The sequence below is a fragment of the Diabrotica undecimpunctata genome, chromosome 9, assembly GCF_040954645.1.
Source record: "Diabrotica undecimpunctata isolate CICGRU chromosome 9, icDiaUnde3, whole genome shotgun sequence".
NCBI classification, from domain to species: domain Eukaryota; kingdom Metazoa; phylum Arthropoda; class Insecta; order Coleoptera; family Chrysomelidae; genus Diabrotica; species Diabrotica undecimpunctata.
In genome coordinates, this window is record NC_092811.1 from 85,773,747 (window position 1) to 85,794,313 (window position 20,567).

Sequence of the window (20,567 nt, forward strand, 5' to 3'; positions counted from 1 at the left end):
AGTAAATATGATTTATGTTCTTGGCTTGTGGCAGGTGTCGTCCATTAACGACTCTCTGGAATTTACCTAGCAGCTGGCCAAAGTCTTTTTAGACGTCTGTCAACCAGTGGGGGGTTGAATAATTCGTCTATGAGATGGTTTGGATGGTCTGCGCTGCGATTCATGTATCTTCTGGAGTGGTCGGCAATCACATCATTGATGAAGGGGATGTCGAGGTCTGCATGAAGGGTTTGGTTTGACACATACCATGGGGCTTTAGCTAACATACGAATAGTTTTTGACTGGAATGTCTGTAGTATTTTGGTGTTGGATGGTTTGCTACAGCCCCACAGCTCAATTCCGTATGTCCACACTGGTTTGAGTATTGTTTTATAGATGGTCAGTTTGTTTTCTAATGAAAGTTGCGATCTTCTGTTGATTAGCCAGCTCATATTTTTAACTTTTAGGCCGAGGTGTCGTCGTTTGGCTGCAATATGTGATTTCCAAGTAAGTTTTTCGTCTAGATGAAGGCTCAGGTACTTTACTTCTGTTTTTATAGGTATAGGTGAATTATTTAGGTGTAGTTGTGGACATCTAATTCTTCGATTTGTGAAATTTACTTGACAAGACTTGTTTGTGTTGACATTTATTTTCCAGCATTTAAGCCAGTCTTCTAGTTCATTGAGATGATTTTGCAATTTGTTAAATGCTAATATTTCGTTGATGTCTGATGCTAGTATACCAGTGTCATCCGCAAATGTTGCCATTAGTGTATTTTCGCTAGGAGGAATATCAGCAGTGAAGATTTGATAAAGGAATGGGCCAAGCACACTGCCTTGAGGTACTCCGGATTTTATTTGGTGGTAGTTGGATAGAGCACCTTCGAATTTAACTTGGAAGTATCTGTCGGACAAGTATGATTTAAGGAGGAGGTAGATTTGGTCGGTTAGCTGAGCTTTTATTTTAAAGAGAAGACCCTCGTGCCACACTCTATCAAATGCTTGCTGTATATCAAGGAATGCTGATAGACAGATTTGTTTCCCTTCTAGGCTCTCTTTTATTTTGTTGACTAATCTGTGGCACTGTTGTATGGTTGAGTGATTTGACCGAAAACCAAACTGATGATCTGGGATAAGGATTTCTATAGGTATTATTGTTTCTATTCTGTTAAGGATTAACCTTTCGAAGACTTTTGATAAAGTCGGAAGGAGACTTATTGGTCTGTACGAACTGGCTTCAGTTAGAGGTTTACCAGGTTTAGGTATCATTATAATTTGTGCATACTTCCATTGCACTGGAAAATAGCAGAGTCTCAGGAGGCTATTAAAAATAATGGTTATTAAGACGACACCTTTTCTTGGGAGTTTTTTTAAGATTTCGCCAGTTATAAAGTCAAATCCTGGAGCTTCATGAGGGTTAAGCAGGTTGATTTCGTTACGGACTTCGTTTGGTGAGAAGTATTTTAGTGGTAATGATAGCTGACAGGGTGCATTAAGGAAGTCTCTAATTTTCCCGTCGTTAATATCGTTGGCCTGTGGGGTGGAGAAGACGGTTGATAGATGTTCTGCAAATCTATTGGATTTTTCTATATCTGAACGAGCCCAGGTTCCATCATTTTTCCGAATTGGTGATTTCATTACTACCGGCCTTTTGAATTTCTTTGTGGCTTTCCAAAGAGAGTTGTCGTCAAGAGAAAGGTTTGTGACATATCTTTCAAAAGATTCGTTTTTGGCTGTTTGAATAGCGGAATGAAGTCTGTGTGTGAGCCTGTTTAGATTTGTTTTATCTATCGCGTTTCTTGTTCTTTGCCATTTGCGACGGGCTTTTCTTCTTTCTTCTACTAGTGTTCTAGTGTGGAGGGGTATACTATACCTTTCATCAATGGTTTTTTCCTTTTCAGGAGTAGCTTTCCAAGCGGCTTGTTGTATTTGTTCCGTTAGATATTTTACAGCTTCTTCAATATCGTTTTTGTGTTTGAGTCGAATGTCAAGAGATATTTTTTCATTGATTTCTTCTTTGAATTGAACCCAATTCGTGTTACTGGAACATAGCCTTGGTGCAAGAGTTTTCCAAATTATATTGGTACTTAAAGTAATCAAGATGGGACTGTGGTCCGAATGTAGATCAAAACTGGGGGTAATGTCGCTGTGTATTTCAGGTATTCTCTTAGTTATAGCAAAGTCTAGCAGATCAGGAATTTTGTTGTTATCAGTAGGCCAGTATGTGGGGGTACCAGTTGTTAGGTATTTCAGGTTATTATCTTGTATGATCTTTAATAGATTTTTGCCTTTTGGAGATATCAGTCTTGCTCCAGGTTGTATGTTTTGCATTCCAGTCCCCTGCCACTAGGAAATGTGAGCCAAGTTGTTCAAAAAACTCTCTGTATTCCTCCAGGTTGATGGTATGGCGTGGTGGGCTGTAGGTAGAAGCTATTGTTAATGGGAAGGTGAGCGCTTGTACTTTTATGATAGTACTCTGAATTTTGTTGGTGATATATGGAGCAAGTTCGTAGTGTTTTATAGCTGTACGGATTATTACAACTGAACCAGCGTGGGCTGTTCCATCTGGATGGTTTGCGTAATAGACAGAGTAGTGTGGAATCTTTATAAAAGACCTCTCAGTTGTGTGACTCTCAGATACAAGTAGGATGTCTATTTTGTTTAATTTTAGAAATAGTATAATTTCTTGCACATGGTTTGTTAGACCATTTGCGTTCCACTCTGCTATACTAAGTGAGTTAGCCATTATGACGTTCTATTTATCACTGTTGTAAGCATGCTTAGTATCATGCTGTTTTGGTTTATCAATTGTGCAAACATATTTTTAAATTCGTTGAGGAATTCTCTAAGTTTATTTGAAAGGTCTGAATTATTGTTGTTGTCTTGTGAAGAAGTATTAGTTGCAGCAACTTGAGCATATGTTACATGTGATTGGCGTATGTGGTGAGCATTATTGTTATTATTATTTAGGCTTGCAACTCTAGGTATAGGAATGCTGCTTGTTATATTTTTGTTTTTCGAATTTACTAGGTCTTTATATATAGCACATCCTTTATAGTTTGCTGGATGATTGCCATTACATAAGGCACATGTTGCTGGTGTGTCGCGTGCTTTTTTGCAGGTTTTTGTATCATGTGATCCACCGCATTTAACACAGGCGAATGGCCTCAGGCAGTAACTTTTTGAGTGCCCGTATTTTTGACACCTTGTGCATTGTACTATTGTATTTTTTATTCTAGGTGGTTCTACTGTTATTATGCAGTTTCGTAGGACTTGCAGGTTAAATATGTTTTTGTTGTTTTCATTTGGCTCTATATCGACAAAGAATAAGGGCAATGGTTCTTTGGTAACTCTATGTCTAACATTAATTATGTTGCGAACTTTAAAACCCTTATTATTTAATTCATGCGAGATATCTCCTGTGGGTGTTGAATGATGTAATCTTCTAATGACAACTCTATAGACCCTCTCTTGTTTCGGTTGGTAAGTGTGATGTACAATGTTTTCTTTTCTAAGGTGCTGTATGAGTCTCCTGTAGGTGTCTGAGTTTGTAGGGTTAATTTTTACTGTATTATTTGAAATGGTTTTGGTGTAATAGGTTTCGGCCGCAGTTGCAGTTGAAAGGTTTGCTATCATAGCACTATATTCAGTAACTCCATAAATATAGATTGGTGGCGGTGAGGGATCTTTTTTGGTTATATTTGTGTTTGGTGTATTTGATAATTTTGTCTGTTTGTTCATCTAGATTTTCTTTTGAGAGGGAATCAAATCTGTTTTGTGTTTGGATTTGGTTGGGAATTTCTGAAGTTTTTTGTCTTTTCACCCTTTTTCTCTTATTGCCAACTTCTTGCCAAGGATGTTTATTTTCTTTTTCTGTTTCGTTAAGTTCTACATCGCTATCGCTATCCGTGTAGTTATTGATGTTTTGTGATGATGAGAGTGAGCATTGAGGGTTTGTGGATACTGTTGTGTATTGGGACTGAATAAGGTTTTGAGTATTATGAATATTTTGTGCAGTTGATTGACTAGGAAATTGCACTTGGTTTGGTATAGCTATTTGGGTTGGAATAGATATTTGGTTTAGGCATGACATTTGATTTGTTGTCTGGTTAGCAGATGGTGTTTGATTAAAATACAAAAATGGTACTTGCGGTTTTACTGCTGTTTGGTTTGACTGGCTCTGGTTATTTATTGTTGGGACATCCTGTATAATATTCATTTGTTGATAAATTGGTTGGGCATTATTATCAAATCCTAATAAGTTCCCCGAAGGGAACATATTTCTTTTGGTTTTTTGACTAATCACTTAGTTTTTGTTACTTTTCACTTTAACAATTTTTTGATGCTGATAAGATAATTACTAGTTAATTAGGTAGTTTTACGATAAGGAAGTTCTCTAGCGCTTTGAACGACGGTACGTGTTCACGCTTCGAGAATCAGATTGCTACTGTTATTTAGAGGTGAGTACATTAAACAGTTAGCTGTGCAATTTAGATTTATTGATTTGCAATAGGTACTTCTTATCTTAAATGAAATCATGAAATGACAAGTAACACATTAAACGCATTCTAAAATTTAACACAAAACTATTAAGACTTAGATGTCTAATGAAAAAAATCAAGAATTAATTATTATATTGTAATAAGACAAAACCATTACACAATACTTGATTTTTAATCGAAAAGTCAGTAATTAATTATTGTATTATCAATTTTTTTTAATTAAGAAAATTTCGAAAAATATATACAACGGAGGTTGGCAAATAATTTTAAAAAGGGTCCAGATACTGTTAAAAACTTTTATCGCCATATTTGAGTAAAGGTAAGAAATATTGTTCATTATGTCCTTTCAATTTTTGTTCAAGTTTACTGGATAATAACGCAACACTCAATAATAAAAATACTTTAATTGACATTTCACTGATATTGTTTAATACAGAAGTTTAAACATGTAATAAATAATAAAATTCGACAATATTAATGAGAGTATATTTTCGTCTTTATAGAAATAAAAATGGATGCAGCTGCTAGCGCAAGTACCACAAAATCTCATCGGCACAAACCACTCTCAAAAGCTGAGAAACAAATCGTGTGGAAAGTGTATGATATACTTAAGAAAACATATCCTACAAGAAGATGTACCTACAAAGCTGTAGATCGCTGTTCGATTTTTACAGGGGTGTCAGCCTCGACAGTGGAGCGGATTGTGCGTGAAGTAAAAATCACAGAAACTTTAAGTGCGCCAAAAACTCGCCAGCGTGAACGAAAACCTCTTGATTTAAACGAAACGCAAATGAATTTAATCCGGAGGACTGTGCATACATTCTTTTTAGAAAATAAGCCTCCAACGATCAAAAAAGTTAAGGCCAAGTTACTGGAAAACGATATGATTCCTTCAATGAGCCGTGAAACCCTAAGAACAGTTTTACATAAGTTGAATTTTTGGTATATGAAACGGTCTCGGCAATCAATTCTAATAGATAAAGAGGAAATAGTATCATGGCGACGAAGATATCTGCCCACTATTAGGGATTATCATATTTCTAAAAGAAAAATTTATTATCTTTTACTTCTTTTACCATTCACCATTTTTAACAGGTTATATTTTGTTTCATTTCTTGTGATGTGGCCGAAATATTCTCATTTTCTTCTTTTCACCGTGCACATTCTTTCCTTCTCTTTATTAAGCTTTTGGAGTATTTTGGCATTTGATATTTTGTCCATTCATGATATCTTAAGGATTCTTCTATATGTCCACATTTCGAACACTTTCAGTCTCTTCTTTGTTGTTTCCGGTAGAGTCCAAGACTCTACTCCATACAATAAGATGAAGAATATATAACATCGGAGAAGTCTGAGTTTCAGTTCTAAATTTAAATTGTGTGATTTGAATAGCTTGGACATTTGGATGAACGCTGCCCTTGCTTTTTCTATTGGAGCTTTTATTTCTTGGGAGTGGTCCCACTGCTCATTTATTGTAGTGCCAAGGTACCTGTATTTTGGCACACGTTATACTACTTTTTGGTTGATGGTAAACTGTACCCTCTCAATTCTTTCTTTGCTGATTATCATTTCTTTAGTTCTAGAAGTGTTAATTTTGTCCATATTTGCTACTAACGTCTAAGTGACTATTGTTCTAGAAAGGGGACAACTTCTGTTTAGTTTGTCTAACGCCTGCTTATACTCTAGAAAAAGTATATGTGTTTCTCCGTCGTACCCGTATGTTTTCTCTATCACTTGTTTTAGCGTATAAATAGCGTCCATCGTGGATCTTCCTTTTCTGCCACAGTTCTGGTAATCTACTATGCTTTGTTCTGTGTATATTGTTAGTCTATCTCTAATTATACCAGTTATTACTGTATATGTTACATTAAGTAAATTAATTGCTTCGTAGTTTTACATATTCTATGGTCTCCTTGTTTTGAGATTGTCACTATAATTTCCTTTTTCCATTCTTCGGGCATTACTTCCTTACACCATATATTCTGTATTAGTTCATAAATCTTTCTGTATAGTATCTCTTAGCCATTCTGCACATATTCCACTCTTCTCCTGCTGTTTTCCCGTTTTTAACTTCTGTTCTAATCAACTTTTTTAACTTCTGTATAGGTCAACTCTTTTTCTTCTTCATCTTGTTCCGTAATCATTATTGATTTTCTTTCTTCTTCATCATCCGTATCTTGATACATTTCTTAAAAATACTTCTGCCATTTTTGCTGCTTATATAGCTATATTAGCTGTCCGTTTTCAGTTACCTAATTTTAGGTAATGTGTCAATGTATTCTTTGTCTTTTGCCTTTGATCTTTATATTTCCCGTTCCTCATCTTTACTTGTGCTTAATTATTTTAATCTTGTTTTATTGTTTTCTTTCACTACTCATCATTGCTTGATTTTTTTTACTGTTCCTCCATTTGCTGTTCTTTGAACTGCATCGCTGCATTTACTTATTTTATAAATCTTCTTTTTATTCTTTTTCTTTCATTCAGATCCGCGTCCCATCTTCTTTGCGCATTTCACCTTTCATTTTTCGTTGTTTTTATTTAACATTTTGTAATCATTAACATATGGTCAGAATCGATGTTGGCCTCTCTGTGATATTATCTCTGTGGTCATTTATCGATTGTTTGTGTGCCTTTTTGATCAGTACATAGTCTATTTGATTTTCTTCCAGACTTTCTGGTCTCATTCATGTTATTTTATGTATGTCTGTGTTTATATATATATATATATATATATATATATATATATATATATATATATATATATATATATGTATAAGTCGTATAAGACTGACTTGGGCAGCCTTCGGCAACTATTTTCAAATCGTCTGATATACCAATATGCCTTAAAAGAAAAACGTTTAATCAGTGTGTTTTGTCAGTGTTAACTTACGGTGCGGAAACGTTAACCATGACAAGGAGAACAGTTCAAAAGATCCGTGTGTGTCAAAGGGCGATAGAGCGTGCTACGTTGGGTGTTTCACTACGAGACAAGATCCCAAACAGATCCCAGAACAGGAGTGGCTGATGCAATAGAGAGAGTACCAACACTGAAATGGAACTGGGCAGGTCACGTGGCTCGAATGACAGATAATAGATGGACAAAGCGGATACTGGAATGGAGACCAAGAGATGATGCCTACCGAAGCAGAGGACGTCCACCAACACGTTGGACTGGCGATCTAAATCGTTGTCATAGGAATTGGATGCAAGAGGCACAAGATCGAAATAGATGGAAAATTATGAGGAAGATATATATCCAGCAGTGAATAAGCGAAGATTGAATGATGATGATGATTTGTGTTTATATCTCGTACTACTTATGTCTTATCAACGTTTCAAATAATATTAGTTAATAAAATTACATGTCATCATTATCATCCAGCCTCAAGAGTCCACTGCTGAACATAGGCCTCTTCCTCATGTTTCCAACCCCGTCTAACTTGCGCCGCTCTTATCCAGTTTTTATTGAGTCTTCTTAAATCGTCAGTCCATCTTGTAGGTGGTCGACCGACGCTTCTCTTGTCTTTCCTTGGCCTCCATTCCAATAACCTCTTTATCCATCGCCCATCTGTCATTCTGGCTATGTGTCCTGCTCATCTCTATTTTAGTCTGGCTATCTTCTCGATGATGTCAGTCACTCCGGTTCTTCTCCTGATGTTTTCGTTGGTTATCCTGTCTCGCAGAGTTATTCCTAACATGGACCGCTCCATTCTTCTCGGCGTGACTCTTAGTTTGGTAGCTGCTGCTTTTGTTAAGGTAAGTGTTTCTGCTCCGTACCTCAAGACTGGGAGGACGCACTGATCAAATACCTTTCTCTTTAGGCATGTGGGCAGCTCACTTTTAAAAGTTTCTCTCAGTTTTCCAAATGCTGCCCACCTAAGGCCGATTCTTCTCTTCATGAGTCTGGTTATGCCTGCCAATCATAATTTTATGTCCCAGGTATTTATATCTATCTACGAGTTCTATTTCTTTCCCACCAATACTGATGTTCTAGTTGGGTACCAAATTGGTCATGATTTTTGTTTTCAAAATAATTATATTTAAACCTATATTTTCTGTAGCCACAACGAGTTCCTGTACCATCTCTCTTGCCATACCTAGATCTTCAGCTATTATAAGTATATCATCGGCGAAACGTAAGTTGTTTAGATATTCTCCATCTATTTTTATTCCCTTTGTCATCCAATCCAAATTCTTAAAAGCATGTTCTAGCATCGTATTAAAAAGTTTAGGTGACATTGGGTCTCCTTGTCTAACCCCCCGTTCTATTTTTATGCGATTACTGTTAGTATGTAATCTGACAGTGGTTGTTGCCTGCAGGTATATTTTGTATAATAATTTAGTATATCTATAATCTAGCCTGTATTCTTTAAGCGCCTGTAATATTTTGCTTAGCTCAACTGTGTCAAAGGCTTTGTGAAAATCGATAAATATTAGAACTAGAGGTTTATTGTATTCCACTGCTTTCTCATTACATGTATCTGCAATAAAAGAATAAAAAAATAAACAACTAGATACTTTACTTACCATATCTAATAATGTTGAAGTAATATTATCTACTATTGTTGCAGGATATCCATAATCCTCTAAAACTTTCATATAGTAGGGCAAATAATCTGACGTACCATTTTCCACTAAAGTAACGGGGTTCTCAAATTTATCTAGGCTTAGAGGCATGCTAGGAAGATTTCCAGTCATTTTGTTTTTGCGGGCTACGACAAAGGCAATTATAAGAAACAGAGTGGGCATCATTACTTGGATTCCCAGTAATATCCATGAACGGACAGTTGAAACGAACTTTTTTAATAACATAGCCACAATCTGGTTTAATAATAGAGTAGGCCCATGTGAATATGTCGGAACCATGGTGTAGCTACCTGAAAATAAGCTTTTGTTTTAAACATTGGCAAACCAAATAATTCGGAATATATGATCTTTTTTTTAGTTACTTACCATTGGTAGTTTTGTGTGTTCCGTTTATCCCATTGGTAAATCCATTTTGTGCAGCCCCATTATGAACAACGTTGCCATTTTCATGGTTGTACATTTCTTCTTGACCATGGTCTGCTCCAACTCTAATAAAAAATGTAAAATATATGAATATGAACATAAAAAATATAAAATAAGCTAAATTAACATTAAAAAAAGTAAATTATTAATTTGATTTAAAAAAAGTAGTACAGTTGGCGGTACTGTAGACTAACGCGAAACTTCATACTTAATATTTTCTGTATTTTTAAAATTTAAATATATTTTAAAATAAAATGAAATAATTTTATCATTTATTTATTATTTTTACAGATTTTAATAGTTATTTAACCAACGAGTGTATTAATAAGGGCGATTAACAATTGAGATATTTCGAGATTGTTAATCGCCATTTTAATTCACGAGTTGGTTACAAAACTTTTCCGTCGACAGTACTTTTCAGAAATAAAGATATCTTAGTATAAATATTTATTTACTTAACGATAAACAACAATTTTTTCAGCTTTCATTGACTTTATTCAAAGTTTCCTTTGTGGTAGTTTTATTATCCATCCATCCAATGGCGCTACAGCCCAAATCGGGCCTTGGCCTCCTTCAACAGGCTTCTCCAATCATCTCGATTTACCGCTGTTCTTTTCCATGAACGCGTTCGCAGACAGTTCCTGGCATCCTCATCGACTTCATATTCCCATCTCTTTTTAGGTCTTCCAACAGGTCTTTTTCCCTGCATTCTTGCATTTAATAATTTTCTGGGGATTCTATTCTCATGCATGCGGACCACGTGCCCTGCCCATCGTAATCTCTGCAGTTTAGTATGTTGTGCTAGAGTTGATTCGCTATATTGCTCGTATATTTCTCTATTATACCTAATTCGCCAGTTGTTGTTTTCACTTATTGGGCCCAGTACCCTACGTAATATTTTTCTTTCAAACACATCTAATGCATTGGCAGATTTCTGTGTCACCACCCATGTTTCACAACTATAACTTACTATGGGCCTGATTATTGTTTTATAGACCCGGAGTTTTGTTTTCCGGTGTACGTCTCGCGATTTGAATATGTGCCGTATATTTGCCAGCACAAGCCTTCTATTTATTTCCGGTTCTTTTTCATTGCTTGCGACCAGATCCATTCCTAGGTATGTGAATCTATTTACATGTTCTATATCGTCAACAAACTGTTGTTGCACCAGTCTACTTGATCTGGTTTGTATGAGTAGTTTTGTTTTATTTGTATTTATTGCTAGCCCTGCTGCTTCTGCACTCTGTTTCAACTCAACGTAGGTTTCTTCCGCTGCATTCACTGTTCTGCTCATTATGTTTATATCATCTGCGTATGCTGCTAATTGGGTAGACTTGTTTGTAAGTATGTTATTTCCGCTCACCGGCAACCGTCTAATTACATATTCAAAAACAAGATTAAAGAGCGTTGGAGCAAGTCCGTCGCCTTGTTTCAGTCCTTGCGTTATCGTAAACGCATCAGTGATCTGTCCCTGAATACATACCTGTGCTTCTGTTTCTGTCATTGTTATTTGCACTAGTCGTATTAATTTTGATGGTATGTCAAATTCTTTCAATATATTAGGTAGAATTGTTCTATCTATTGAATCATAGGCTTGTTTAAAATCTACAAAGAGATTGTAAACGTCCATGTCATATTCCCATGCTTTGGCTAGTATTTGTTTAACTGTAAATAGTTGGTCAATGGTAGATCTATTTTGCCTAAACCCTGCTTGATATTCCCCGATGATTTTTTCCGTGAGAGGTTGTAGTCTTCGATTAATGATGTTTGTGAGTATTTTGTATCCCGAACAAAGTAAAGAGATGCCTCTATAATTCTGACACAACAGTTTGTCTCCTTTTTTATGAATAGGGCAGATTATACTTTTCTTCCATTGTTTAGGAATTTCTTCTTCTATCCATATCTCTCGTATTAGCTGGTACATCTGTTGTGTCAAATTCCTTCCTCCTTGCTTGAGTAGTTCTGCCGGTATTTTATCTATTCCCAGTGCTTTATGGCTTTTTTGTATGTGGATTGCCGTTTGGACCTCCTCTAGCGTTGGGGGTCTAGTTAATTTATTTTCTTCTCCATCTTTCCCCAGTTCTTGTTGTTGTACCTCCTGTCGTGCCTGCTGCTGCCTCTGTTGTTGTAATGGTGGTTGTGTCCCTTTGTTTAGTAATTGTCTCCGTTGTGTCTTTGTTCCTAAGACTTCTTTCGCTGTGTTGAGTATGATACTGCTTATGGTGTTCCATTGGTTTTCTATTGTGGAGTCTGCTCTGTTTTCTTATAGTAAGTTTTCATCCACTGTTCTCTTAAATCTTTCTTGTACCTCAGAGACTTTTAGGTTATCTAAGTTTAGTTTTTCTTGTTTTGTATATTTTTCCTTTACCTGTCGACTGATTTTGCATCTAAACCGTGCCTGTACTAGCAGATGGTCTGAGTCACAGCTTGCACCACATCTGCTTTTTACATCTAATATACTCGTCGCCATTCTTTTTTCAGCCAGTATATGGTCTATTTGATTGATCGTATTTCCGTCAGGTAATATCCAGGTGCCCTTATGTATGTCCCGATATGGGAAGCATGTCGAACTGATAATCATATTCTTTCCAGCTGCGAAATCTATTAGAAACTGACCATTCTCATTTGTGTCTTTATGCAAACTATGTTTCCCTATTACCCCTGTGTACTCTTCTTCTTTTCCGATCTTGGCGTTTGTGTCGTCTATCACCATTTTCATGTCGTTTCTTGGTATTGAGTCATAGATTCGTTCTAGATCTTGATAAAAGGCTACCTTAGTGTCTTCTTCCTGTTCATTTGTGGAACAGTGTACATTTATAAGGTTTATGTTAAAGAAATGCGTTTTTATCCTAAGCTTGCAGATTCTTTCATTGATGGCTTGAAAGTCTGTTATCAGGTGCTTCATTTTATTATCTACGATAAAGGCTACTCCAAATTCTTTATTTCCTTCATCTTTACCGCTATACAGTATAGTGTGTGTTTTAGTGTCCCGGATACCTTTTCCCAACCATTTAGTTTCTTGTACTGCAGTCATTCCTATTTTATATCTTTTCAGTTCGTGTAGAAGGATCCTCTGTGCTCCTGGTCTATTTAGAGTTCTGACATTCCATGTTCCCAGCGTAAATTCCATATTCCGTTGCCAGAGTCGTCGTCTTGATATCCGTCCATTCCGAGGCCTATCTGAAGGTTTCGTAGTAGTACTTTTTTACAAGAATAGGTTACTGGCCTATCGCCCAACCCCCTTTTCGGTGGACCATTTCTCCCTTCCTCGTCAGCCCTGACCCTACTTTCCATTGGTTACCCAATCTCCATTAAAGGAAGATATTGATAAATGATTATCTGCTGTATAGCATTTTGACAAATTTATATTTAAGTCTTCTTGGACCTCTGTAAATTCTGTGATAGAAGAAATTAAATTCTGGTGGAGTTAAATTAAACTCTTCGTCAATATCCACCCTTTGATTTTTCAAATATATAGAATTTTAAACAATAAAGTAAATAATGACATACAATGACAGATAGTACTAACAGCGGCTACTTAATTTTAAATTAATTTTTTAGTGGGAATATAAATAGGTATATGTTTGGTTGCCTACACCACAGGTCACTGACACTCACAGTGCGTTTAATTTATGCAAGCAATGTATGTTGTGTTGCCTATAATGAAATCGTTCATTAATAGAAAATCATTTATTTATAGGGGTCATTAATCAATGATTTTGAGGGTGTTAAAATTGATCATAAATGGACGGTCGACGGAAAAATAATGTAAACAGTTTACATGTTGTATAACGAACCCCCTCGTCTCGTAAGTGGTCTCTTTCAACTGTATACTGTGCTGCTGTTTCGTAAAAAGATATATTTAATATGCCCTGATTTAGAAATATCTTCCAAAGTATAAATATGAAAATTCAACTTAAAATATTTTACTAATTGTCTTTTTGTCCCACTTTAATACAATAGTCCTACTGATAATTGAATGGTGGGCCGCAACAATGTTGTAAGCGACAGATTTGAGATTATGCAAGAGATGAAAAAAACATATTTTTTCATCAGGTATTTATGACGAACCATGGATTCACCACTTAATTATCAACAGAGAGCTGAGCAAATATATTAGCCAGGAAGATACTGTCGCCAAAGTGGACCAATCAAAGCGAAGATTGTCACTCTATCCAGTCACAACAAAGATTATTATCTTTGATTTGTATAAAAACCGTGGATCCTTCGACCAGAGGAGAAACTTGTTCTTAATCTCAACAACCAAGACCTATTTTGGCTGATCAGCCCATTTCAACGAAACTCTGCGTTTTATTTTCTCACCTATTCTAATCATCGCACTTCTAAACTTCGTCAACGAAAGTTCTGGATACCTAGAAATTTGCTGTAACTAAATATAGTCTCACCACTTTAAAATTATTTCGCAAATATCAAGTGAAGGAATTACGGCACTTTGCTGTTAGAATGTTTGCTGGAATAAAGAGGGTCTGGGCAGACTTAAAATTATTTCGCAAATAACAAAAAGCTCGAAGTGAACACCACGCTGTTCAGTTATCTTTGTTTAAAATAAATAAAAGTCTCAAAAGAATTGGAATTATTTCTCGAAATGTGAACGAGCTGAAGTAGCCCTTTGCTGTTAAACCATTTGTCCAAAATAAACAAAAATCTGAAGAGATCTAGAATTATTTCACGAAGGGTAACGAGCCGAAGAGCACTTTGCTGTTGAATCGTTATTGTCGAAAAAAACTCTAGAAAGGACTTAGAACTATTTCGCAATTCGTGAAACAGTCAAAGTTTCAAGGCTTTGCTGGCATTCCTGCGCATTGAGGAAAATAGTATCCTAGAAACCAATATCTTTGTTTAACAATCATGGTGCCTTCTGAGCATAGAGTCCTCCTGAACCTTTATTATCTAAGATATTAATTTAAATGTAAGAAATTTAAGTACTCTATATTGCCAGTAGCCCTTGACATCAGAGTCCCCGATAAACCTCCAGTTAGTGACAATCCGGACTATATCAATTTCTAAAATATTAAGAAGATAGAACCGAAGTGTCTTCGTTCCTCATCTCGAGCGGCGGCTAGTAACTAGCTAGCTATTCAGATATCCGAGATACCATGGAGGATAAACCGACCATTCGACAATACATATAATAATACGATCAAAGATGCAAACGTTCAGTGGCAATGCTTTCGTATTTTGGGATGCTAAACTTTTACCTTGAGACAGAAGAACCATCAATAGTACAAGCACTATTTTTACGATTGACGGGATAAATTTAAAAGACAATCCTAAACTAAAAAGGATTATTTTACAAAGATAATCCCATTCGACACCATCGTGGTACCTATTCGATTACAACAATGTCAAATGTATATGAATTGCACTTTAAATTACTTCTAGATGCTGCATATACCATATCCTTGAAATCTAGTCCACAGCGACTTATTGGGCCGGAACTTATTGAGTGAAGTGAGTGAATTGATGTATTGTAGTTTATAGTCATATTATAAGCTTTAATATGCCTGTCTATTAGATTTCTTAAATTTTCTGAACTTTGAAACTTATTTCTATATTTACTAAATTTTATAATAATTTATTAATTAAAATATTCTTACTTCATAAATACTTCTTCTAGTGTCGTCAGAGAAATACCATAGCTTCTAATTCCTAATCTCTCTGATTCAGTTTCAAGTTTTCTAAGCATAGGTTCAAATACGTGTACATAATTATCTACCAGAAGGTACGTCAATTCCGAACCTACATTACTATTTATCTGAAAAATAGATATAAATATGTATATATACCTACATAAATTATAAGCGCCTATTATACCAATAAAAAAACGTAAAGACTGAGCATTAAGTCTAGAACTAAAAGTACAAATAGTAAATTATTAAACATATTCTATTTGATTTAATGGTATAGAAATTTCACAATAAATAAGGCCCTAGTGATGCAAATAACAAAATTATTAATAATCCTTATAATGCTTTAACTAACCAATGTCTTGTTGCAAGGGGGTATATACAAGTATAGTCCTACCAGAGATCTAAGAGAGTCATTAATATTTATTATCGATAAGTGTCTACCGCAAGGCAGCGGGGATCGCACTTTTATTTTCGATTTACATTACTTATTCGATTGTTAGGTGTGTTTAAAAGCCGGTCTTTATCATTGTCTACTAAAGTTATAATAGCTGCAAAAATATTTACATACACTATATTCACATAATAATATTTACAAAACCTATTATTTCTAAATAGAGTACAAAAAGTACAGAGGCAAAAATATTTTAGAAAATTATTTTCAAAATTGAGGTGTGTCAAAAAGCTGGTTTTATACCATACTCAAAGGAGTTTAAAAATATTTCATAAAGAAAGTTTACCATTTATAAATACAATTTAAAAAGTACTTACATTTAAAAAAAATAACATGGACAAGTCAGTTTCACTATCACTGTCGTTATTTACGTCTATAATAATTGTTTCTTTGAGCAACCTATCTTTATTTTACCAGCTGTCGTTGGTAATTTTCTCCATTTCTAATTCAATTAGAAGAACTCCAGATGAATTTAGGGTAAGCTTTAGGTTTAGGCTTTAGCTCATGCCATATGTGTTCAATATAATTGAACATGCAATAGTAAGGAGGAAGACTTAATACTGTATGGCCCATTTCTTCTGCCAAACTGTCGCAATAATATTGTTTTTTGATAAAAATTGATTTTAAATTTTCAAGTAGATTAGATTAGATTATGTGAGGTCGTTAAGGCCATGCGGCCTCATCGCACTTCAACCTATAGAGATCTTTTGTGCATATCTTAATCTAGTTAAACTCTAGAATGCCAATACTTCTGATGAAGTTAATTAGCTTCCTAGGTGACTTGTTTCCTACGTCAAAGGACGCCAGACTGACCTCTCCTAGGAATTTTAGTCGTTTACAGAACAGTGCTAAGCAGTTGCATAGTATATGTTCTGCCGTTTCTTTTTCATTGTGACAGAAACGACAGTTCTCACTATCTGATTTGCCCATCTTCTTGAGATGATATCTCAGAGGGCAGTGACCAGTGAGAAGGCCAGTGACCATTTTGATATCTTTTTTACTTATTTCGAGAAGGCGGTTTGTTGCAGTAGGAGACACTTTTATGAGCCTTTTTGCTTGCCTTTGTCCTGGTGTGTTAGACCAATATGATCTTAGTTGATTGAGTTCCCAGGTACGGAGTTCCTCTCTGATGTGGCTTTTCGATAGTCCACAGAAGGGTTCCGGACCCTGGAATGGGGTATTAGCTCCTTCTTTTGCGAGGCTGTCCGCTTCCTCATTTCCTGAAATTCCCTTGTGACCTGGCACCCACATCACAGTTACATTGTTGCGTTCCGCCAGCTTCTTGAGAGATTGTTTATAGTCCCAAACCAACTTTGACTCACATGTAAATGACTTTAGAGCCTTTAAGGCGGCTTGGCTGTCTGATAAAATTAAGACTTTTGAATAATTGATTCGACCGTTACTTGATGGAAATTCATTTTATGTAACAATAAAACACTGAAAACTTTGTTTTCAAAACTTCCACAAAATCTATTTTAAATTCTTATCACTACAGCTGTTTCGGCTAATTGCAGTTCTCAAGTTATCTGTTTTTGGCATGTGTTTACACTTTATAGTCTCTAATGAAATAGGTTAAGGAGGGGAGAACTGTTTGTCTCAAGCTGGTCATTCAAAATTATAGCTGTGTTTTTTAATTTGTTGATTTCTAAAGATTCTAACAAAGATAGCTTCAGGCCTTTATTTTGAATGTGAAGAATTTTAAATTCCTCATTAAAAGAATGATTATAATCTAGAAGGTGAAGTGCGTATGTAGAATCTGTTTTTCTATTATTGAAAGCCCTTTTATGTTCTGCTATTCGTTTATTAAAATTTCTACCAGTTTGACCAATGTAAGTTTTTGGGCACTCGCCACATTTAAGTTAGTACACACCACTGTGGAAGTGTTTTTTATGTTGTTTTTAATATATTTGCCTAGGTTATTATTTGTTCTGAAAGCTGGTATTATTCCTTTCTTTTTTATGTGTTTGGCTATTTTTGTTGATATTTTGCCTGTATATGTAATCGAGCAGAAGGTACTGGGTTTTTTCTCTGGTGGTGGAAATACTAAGTTCAGGGCTTTGTTGTGTAGTTTTTGATTTAACATTTTATTAATTGTTTGTTCGTTGTATCCATTGTTTACTGCTATTTGCTTAATGATATTTAATTCTGTCTCAAAATTGGAAATCAACAAATTAAAAAACACAGATATAATTCTGAATGGCCAGCTTGAGACAAACAGTTCTCCCCTCCTTAACCTATTTCATTGGAGATTATAAAGTGTAAACCCATGCCAAAAACAGATCACTTGAGAATGGCAATCAGCCGAAACCGCTGTAGTGATAAGAATTTAAAATAAATTTTGTGGAAGTTTTGAAAACAAAGTTTTCAGTGTTATATTGTTATATAAAGACTTTTGCCCTACGGGTGCCTCGGTTGAGACATTCTTGGGCACTTATGTCTATAGCATGTATTTTTGCCTGGAAGATAGTTGGGACGTTTCCAAGAGATTTAGATAGCCTGAAATTGGGCCCAGTAACTGCCACTCCTACCCTTTCATCTATCTTAGATCCATCCGTATACCATACGAGTGAACCTTCTTCCACTTTTGGTTCAATTTCTTTACCCATTTGTAATTCTTCACAAATTTTCAAGTAATTAAAATAAGTTTTTTAGAATAACTATCTTCATAAGATATATCATTTTTCAGCATTTATATTCCTGGATTCTAAGTTTGGTGGTATTAGAACATGTACCTTTATTCGGCCTGCGACTGTGGTAGCTGGCATTGTCCATCACAATTACACTGTTTGGTGCTAAATTTGTAGCTGTAGACGAATTATTCCACGTTGCAAAAGGCAGAGAAGCTTTTAAAAATGTGGTCGCCAACCTCCGTTAATGGGGACGGCATAGGAATAAGAATAAGGTGCTAAATTTGGCAATAACTTCGTTGAAAACCAGTTCTCAAATAATTCTGACGTAGTGTCATCATGAGAGTCGACACATGAGTCCTTAATGTTTTTGCATGAAAAGGCTAAAGCATTAGGTTTAAAACCATTTCTTTCCTGCATAGATTATTGTAATACATCTTCGTTTATTTAATGAAGCTTTTGTTGTACAGCGACAAGAAGAATCTGCCCAACCACATTTTGGAAACCCTGTATTCATGAATTTGAATTAAAAATTCCGTCCTCCATATTTGTAGACAAGCAGATTCCATAATCAGTTGGCGTTTATCGATCGTTTTTATTGTAAAGCCGTTTTTTAGAAGACACGTCTCACTTCAGCACTTGATTCATGTGTCAACTTTCTGCCTGTTCTGTTCTCAAACCAACATATGCATGATGGTTTTTAACGTGGGGATTTTTCTTCTAATAATGTTTACATCACTCCAGTCTAGTTTCCTAAACATATCAGCGTTTTTTATTTTTCTTCTACTTACTATAGCCAATGACAGCTGAAAAAATAGTAATGGCCATGTTCTAAAGATGGAAAGATCTTATATAAATACAGATAGGTTGTTCATAGAAACAATTATTATAGATCTAGATAACAACAGTGATAGTGAAACTAACTTGTCCATGTATTTTTTTAATGTAAGTACTTTTTGAATTGTATCTATAAATGGTAAACTTTCTATGTATACGTAATTTATGTAAATATTTTTAAATTCAGTTGATAACGGTATAAAACCAGCTTTTAGACACACCTCAATGTTGAAAATAATTTTCTAAAATATTTTTGCCTCTGTTCTTTTTGTACTCTATTTAGAAATGATAAAGTTTTGTAAATATGTAAGTGTAGTGTATGTAAATATTTTTGAAACTATTATAACTTTAGTATAGTAAGAGTTTTAGACTCTATTGGATCATTTTTTCGATGAGAAGAGGTATAATTGTTACAGATAATGGCTTAAATATAGGTCTAGTATTTCTGCCTTACACGAGATGTGCCTGCCACAATTTGAATTCAGTTATGCACGACGTTTTAGAAAGCAACAATACTAGCAGTAGTAATAAACGAAGCAAAACAACTCATGGATGTATATACAGTGTGTCCGTAAGTATGGAATAAATTCGATATTTCCTAAATGAAAAGCCTTTTTTGAAAAATCGAAAACACGTCGATTTTTAAATTTAATGTTCTACATTTTACAATAAAATTTCGTTATACAAGGTGATACACATTAGTGATGACGTCATCAGCACATTTTTTAAATGTAACAGGACATTTTTAGATCGATAAAAATGATCTGATTTCAAAAAAATATAATACGTTGCTCAAAAGTATACAAAAGATATAATTTGAAAGATACGCGCTTAGAAAATAAATTATTTATTATCAATTGCAAAAAAGTAGCCTACTTCTAGTTTTTGGTAAACTAATTATTTTTAGTAACGTTAAATAACAATTAAGTAGTACAATAATTATATTAATTCGTGAATATTCTGTATTATTGCTTAGAATTAATTTTAAGTAGAAATGAATTTGAGTGTAAAGCAAAGAATTGAAATACTCATGATGATTGGGTATGGAGACAAATCGCGAACTCAGATGGAACTTTACGGACACACTGACTATTATATATATATATATATATATATATATATATATATATATATATATATATATATATATATATATATATATATATATGTATTGTTATGATGTATTGTTTGTGAATGATGAGCAATGAGTGTTTTTTTTAATAATATAGGGTTTTTATCGCGGTTCTCAAAGAATTAGTTTGTAAGTACTTTTTTTAAATTATCTTTATTATATCTATTATGAAACACATATATATCTAACCTAGCCAATGTAAATTTAAAATAAACTATCTTTAAATTGAAATTCTTATGAAACTAATTAAATTCTATAGACAATGTAAAATTTAAACAAACTATCTACAAAATTGAAATTGTTATGACACTAACTAAATTATATAAACAAATTTTTGTACCTTTCTGTCACTGAATGCCTAAATGAACTGTTTTCCACT

General features: G+C 34.7%; 1 protein-coding gene across 7 annotated transcripts in view; it reads right to left on the minus strand.

The window, feature by feature from the left end:
• Positions 1-20,567, minus strand: part of LOC140450217 (phospholipid-transporting ATPase ABCA3-like) — a 372,486-nt gene that overhangs the window by 52,503 nt on the left and 299,416 nt on the right. For all 7 annotated transcript variants that reach the window (XM_072543710.1, XM_072543706.1, XM_072543707.1 and 4 more), the window contains exons 12-14: positions 15,109-15,266; positions 9,434-9,555; positions 9,008-9,357 (exon numbers count right to left, since the gene is read on the minus strand). In XM_072543710.1, the coding sequence (XP_072399811.1) occupies positions 9,008-9,357; positions 9,434-9,555; positions 15,109-15,266 (630 nt within the window). The remainder of the gene's footprint in view (positions 1-9,007; positions 9,358-9,433; positions 9,556-15,108; positions 15,267-20,567) is intronic.